The 6,403-nt window shown below is 41.5% G+C and overlaps 1 protein-coding gene across 1 annotated transcript in view; it reads right to left on the bottom strand.

Moving 5' to 3' along the window:
• Positions 1-4,625, bottom strand: part of AMBRA1 (autophagy and beclin 1 regulator 1) — a 181,619-nt gene extending 176,994 nt beyond the window's left edge. The window contains exons 1-2 of the mRNA XM_019519295.1: positions 4,495-4,625; positions 294-544 (exon numbers count right to left, since the gene is read on the bottom strand). Of these exons, the coding sequence (XP_019374840.1) occupies positions 294-428 (135 nt within the window). The 5' untranslated portion in view covers positions 429-544; positions 4,495-4,625. The remainder of the gene's footprint in view (positions 1-293; positions 545-4,494) is intronic.
• Positions 4,626-6,403: the final 1,778 nt, after the last annotated feature.

Raw genomic sequence — 6,403 nt, 5'->3', positions numbered from 1 at the left:
AACACTGAGTACTGTCTGGCCGTACTTTCTTCACTCTAATTCACACACAAACAGCATGGAGGTCCCCAAGCAGCATACAACTCCAGCACAGTACCTGAGGAACCAGGCTAAGCCAGATGGAGCACAACCAGGGGTCTCCCGACTCGAAGTGCAATGCATAAAAATATCAATATTGAACAAGTGATCAACAATAACAGTACTGAACAAGTGATCTTAAATCTCTACCCTCAAACTTAGCCACAATGATGTGAGCAGCCCACCCACGAATAAATCCCCCTGGCCTGTGACCTCACCTTGCCCTCCCATTTCATCCATCGGGTTTTATCCTCCACCAGCTCCTGTAGAAGCCGCTGAGCACCCAAAGCTTGGGTGCCCCGTTCCCGTCCCCAGAGGATCCGCACAGCGTTCTTTTCTGGTACAACCTTCATGGTTCCCAGGGGCCACGTTTACACCAGGCACAGGGATGAGACACTTCAAGCTCCAAGTCGCAACAGCCAAGAACCTACAGACAGGCCTTCCACATTTCAGTTGTCCTCATGGAAATCTAGGTAGGGAAAAAGAATGAATCAAAAGCAGGTTGGTATGGGTGGGAGGAAGAAAGCTTCAAGTCCCAACACACTAGGTTTGAAGGAAGACCTGTCCTCCACACCCACCACCTCTGGTTCCTTTTTTCAATTACCAGACCCTAGATATTCTACAAGTCTATAGCTCAAGAATTTTTAGGAGTTCACTTGTTTTTGCATACTTGCAACCCGGGAGCTAAAATTTCTAAGAGGTGACCTAAAAGGATGAAAAATTGGACTTGTGCCCATTTTTGCTTCTTTACAATAGGAAGTTAATGAAAGGAAGATAGTCGCTTTAAAAAATTGTTTTTTACATTTGTTTTTACATGATAAAGGTACGGGTCTTATCTTGCTGACTACAGCAGCTAGAAAAAATGCCCATATATCAAGAGAACAAAGATTTAGTTGTTAAAGGGAAAAGATTTTTTTAGTCAACCTATTTAAATCTTCTATGTTTTTGTTTCTAGAGATATCTGTTCAACTTCAATGGCAAATTAATATTTTGAGCATTTATCAAAGGCTTCCTCAATTCAATACATATTGGAGCTCACATTCTTTCTGCCTTCTCACAGTTCCTCTAGCAAACTTGAATTCCTGATACTTTTAAAAAGGAAGAAAATGAAATCTTTCAGGCCTCCTTTATTCATTGTAAAAAAAAGTAAAAGACAAACCTTTATAAAATGCTGGCAAATCACTTCTGCTTGTGAAAAATAACAAACAATCTAAATGTGACGCAAATATAAACTGGCAAAGTACTCTCTTCCAACTCCACAAAGAGGTATGAACTGCCCCATTAGTCACAATAGTTAGATTCAGTTAATAATTCAAATGCCAAGGGTTAGCTACACAAGGCAGCTACAACCAAAAACCCAGCAGGGGTTAGCTACTTAACTATTTCCACTGCTCCCCTGTTTAGCGCACACACTTAATAAACTGGAACCGACTCCCACATCTTCACATGCCAAAAGCCTTTATGGTTAAGGTTAAATGCAGACTTCCTTATCCCAGGTCTTCTCATTGAAAGTTCTCATTGCATCCTTGCCAAAAACTACTGTCTGCAACACTAGAGAACTCATTTTACCTGGCTGTGCCCTGCCACCCCTAATTGTACTAGCCACCACATGCGTGACCAAAGGATGAATCTAAGAATTCTCATTAGAAACCCCACTAGATAGAGAAACAAAAAAAAGCTTCTAATCTGCTAATGCAAGACTGCAGCTGCTTACACGGAAGAGCTGTCTGAAGATTTCAAGCAAGAAATTTAAACCTAATGAGGTAGAACAGTTCTCCTTTGTTAGGGAAAGGGAAGCCTAAACGTTGAATTATTAAAGCTTCAACCTAGCTAGAAGATGGAAGCATTTTTCCTAACAGAAAGGAGGAACTAAAGTTAAAGGTAAGCTGTTATAAGAACAAAAGAAGTGCCATATTGGGTCAAACCAAGGGTCCATTCAACTCAGAACTCCGTCTCTGACAGTGGCAAGAATGGATACTTTAGAGGGTGAGCACTGAACTGAGCATATCTAATGATTATCTCCTGTCCGTTACCTTCCCAGGCATCCCCCATCATTGGTTTAGAGATGTCATAGGATGCATCTCTGGTTGTCTATTTTTGCACTGAAAGTCTCTGTTATTCACTAGGAACTTTTAGTGATTCTTCAGCTATCACAGCAGCAAAAAAGAAAAAAAAAATCAAAACTGTTGACTTGTCTATATGACAGTAGTTAAAACCCAGTACACAAAAAATCCTTAGATTGGGACAAGACCTCACTCAAAAATCTATTTTTAAATCAGATGAAGAGTGGATTACTACAATCTAGCAAATGAAAGCCCTAAAGAAAGTAAAGCAAAAATAGAAAGAGTATTGTCACAGGTAAAGCAGCCACAAATTGCTGGAGTGAAGAAAACTGTGGAGGAAGGAGGAAGATACTGCCAAATGAGATGTTCAATGCAGAGCTTCAATACCTCCTAAACACCAGGCCCTGTTTTCCAAACTTTGGCCAAAACCCTAGTAAAACCTTCCCTGGAACGTCCTATATAATTTTTGTCACCCATATTCAAGAAAAATTATTCAAATTGCGACAGAGACAGAGAAGGCCTCCTGGGATGGAGGGAATCAGAGACCCAACCTCATGAATGGAGAATGTAGCTTGTTCTACACTCCAGAGTTTTGCTGGCAAAACAGAGCTGGCTAAAGGAGTGTTGCCTGTGAGAGGCAGGAGACTGGTCGTGATGGACCAGGCAGTCTCTTCTAATAATAAAGTCAAGTGGTTACAGAACTTCTTTAAGGTGCTCTTGCTCTCAAGAACAAAAACAAAACAAGTTACTTGCTACTTTACAGTAACTAACAAAACTTGCTCTGTATATTAGCAGTTACAATTATGCTTATTGAATCATGGATATTCACCGCGTGGAAATGCCAAGTCTTTAGGTGCATAATCATTTTCATGTTGCTATCTTAAGTCATCCTGCCTACATCTTTACAGTATGTATGCGTGAAACAAAGTCATTATTAAACAGCTTATGCCAACTGTTCAGGGGGCGGTGAACAAACGTCATTTCATCTACAATAATTATATGGTCTCACTTCATACTTCAACATGAAAAAAAGACTTAAATCTAAGCTTGAAGGCTGACTGCATGGAAAGGATTATGCTGAATGAGAAACAAGCTTTCCCTGAACCCACTCTCAACTCTGCATAACCTGCTATCTGGAACACACTATACTCCTCGGTTCGCAAAAAAACACTGTGCTGAAGGAGGTACTTCAAGAAGGTATTACACTTAGGACATTCTTGAGAATCTCCTGATTATAAAGACTGGCCTCCTGAAATGGGAGACAACACAACATATAATCCCTTTCATAAACTGATCAAGTTCCATCTTAAAACTAGTAATGGGAAAAACATGCACAACCCTTTACTGACGTGTTCCAGAAGCCTCAGAGAATTAAAAAACCTTTTTGTATTTTTGGTTTAATGTATGTGTAGCCAGCTTTTACCTGTTTGCTCTGTGTTAATACGGGGGCGGGAAATTATTTCGGGCAGAGGGCCGCTTACTGAGTTCTGGCAAGCCATAGAGGGCCACATGACAGGCAGCGCAGGGCAGATAAATATTAATTTTCTAAATTTTTAGGGGCCCCACGGGCTGGATAGAATGGCCTGGAGGCCCGCATCCAGCCCCTGGGCCACATTTTCCTACCCCTGGTTAATATCATTATTGAACTTAAAGAGCTCTTCTCCTCCACTGTGATTCTATCCCATGGTGTTTATTTATAAAGAGTAATCATATTCCCCTCTCACTTTTCTACGCTAAACAAACCAAGCATTTACTCTCCACCTATAGGACAGGCCCTTCATTCCCCTAAGCACTGTAGTTGTCCTGTTGTGTTCAAGTTCCGCTTTCTTGAACACAGATTGCATACCAGATTCAAACTGCATACTAGATTCAGAACTGTCTGCCCAGTGCCTTTTACAATGGAATCAAAAACTTCCTTATCTTAAATGAAAATACATCTCCTGATGCTATCCTACAATCTCATTTGGTCTTTTTCATAGCCACACTGCACTGGTGGCTCATATCCATTTTATGGTCAGCTGCTATATCCAAGTCTTTCTCCTCTTCAGGTGTTTCCAACAGATGAACTACTACCATTGTTGACAATAAATTCTTGTTACTGGTCGCTACATGCACAATTAGCACTCTGTGCTGCTGAATTTCATTCTACTACTACTCATGGACACCCAAATCTTCCTGTACAATATCCTAATTCTTCCCTCCATGGAAGATCCCTCTCAACTTCATGTAGTCAACATTTCATGCACCAGTTCTAAATTCACCAATTACTGGACTGAGGTACCATCTTAAGAATGCATGTTTTACACTGCAACAACTTCTGTGAAGCTTGGTGTTGCCATATTTCGGGGTCTTTTACCTCTTTAATACCCCTTGTACAGGACCTTTTGCTTCCCATTGTCCGAAAGAATGTAGTAGATCTTGGCAAACTGGTAGGCTCCACACATTCTGTAGTGACCCAACGTACACATTTCAGCAGAGCTGGAAATCCTTCAAAAAGCAAACAAACAAGTATTGAGCGCAGATGTGATTCTATGAACTCCCGAATATCCCCCGTTAGCTAGCCCAATGAAGAAGTGCAACACTTTCCTGATTTGGCGATTGCCAAATATGGTGGTAGGGGAGTCGTTTTTGAGGAGATGCTCCAGATATGTTTCTAGGTTCTATTTTTCTCATATCTAGTATATAGGGGTGGGTCACTAGATACATTCACTGGCTTTACTTACAAAAAAGGAGGAGACCCTTCTCTTCCTCAATACTGAATTCACTGTTCATGATTTTCTAAACTAAGCCAAATCTTGTTGTCCTTCATCAACATTCCCACCACCCTCAGATAGCTTTTTAACTGAGGAAGGAAAGTAGGACTTGGCACTTAATCTGTGACTGCACACTGTGAAGTAAGATACTGAGTATGAAATATATTCACTTCAATACATCATCCATCTGACCCTAAAAAGCCTTAGAGAAGGCTTGTGGGTTTTGGAAAATGTCATTGGCCTCAGCATACTCAGAGACTGCAGGTCAGTGGATCATGCCTGCATGACCAGTGGTAGTTGCCTCGGTAGCACTGGTTTGATTACACCCGACACTCATTAACCTCTCATCAAATATTTTTTAGCTCTAAGAGAGCTAAAAATCAGAGTAAGGAAAAGTGTTTCCTGACTTGGGTGGATTGCTCAGATCAGCTCAACTTAAATCAACAATTTGAATAGAGATTTTTCACTATGCATGAGGTCTCCATTGAAATTATGGATTTCAATCAAACATTTTCCATTTATACTTCCATTATTTTCTAAACAAAAATGCACTCTTATCAGTCACTGTAACCACCAAAACATGTACATTTATAACTAGACAGAGCCTTTACACTACATTTGGTACATCTTTCTGATACCTAGGAAGATGTACTATAACACGGGCTGGTCAACCCATGACACGTGCTGTAAGTGGTATGGGCAGCTCTATGTAGTGCTCATGGCAGTTTACAGAGGAAGCCAGGAGAGCTTTAGCAGACCAGGCAGGAGAAAGGGACTATAGTGACACTCAAGAAGTGTGCAGGGCTAGGTTTGCGGCATGCCTGCCAGGAAAGATGGCGCTCACTGCACTTTAATCATAAAAATCATATAAAATTAAGGTTAGAAGGGACCTCAAGAGGTCATCTAGTCCAACCCCCTGCTCAAAGAAGTACCATCCCCCAACTGTATCATCCCAGCCAAGGCTTTGTCTAGATGGGTCTTAAAAACCTACAAGGATGGGGATTCTACAACCTCTCTAGGTAACCCGTTCCAGTGCTTCACTACCCTCCTCACAAGGAAGCTTTTCCTTATATCTAACCTCAACTTCCCTTGATGTAACTTGAGACCATTGCTCCAGTGGTGGTCACCTGCCACCACTGAGAACAGTCTAGCTCCATCCTCTTTGAAACCACCCTTCAGGTAGTTCAAGGCTGCTATTAAATCCCTCCTCAGTCTTCTCTTCTCCAAACTAAATAAGTCCAGTTCCCAAAACCTCACCTCATAAGTCATGTATGCCAACCCTCCAACCATTTAGCTGCCCTCCACTGGACTCTCTCCAATTTGTCCACATCATTTCTGTACTGGGGGGGGCCCAAATTGGACACACTATTCCAGATGTGACCATACCAGAGCTGAACAGAGGGGAAAAATCACTTCCCTCAATCTGCTGACAACATTCCTACTAATGCAGCCCAGTATACTGTTAGCCTTCTTCACAACAAGGGCACACTGTTGGCTCATATTCAGCTTATT

The sequence above is a fragment of the Gavialis gangeticus genome, unplaced genomic scaffold, assembly GCF_001723915.1.
Source record: "Gavialis gangeticus isolate Ggan-Ray unplaced genomic scaffold, GavGan_comp1, whole genome shotgun sequence".
Taxonomy (NCBI): Eukaryota; Metazoa; Chordata; order Crocodylia; family Gavialidae; genus Gavialis; species Gavialis gangeticus.
The sequence above is the reverse complement of the archived record's forward strand: the minus strand, read 5'-3'. Positions and strand labels throughout refer to the sequence as shown.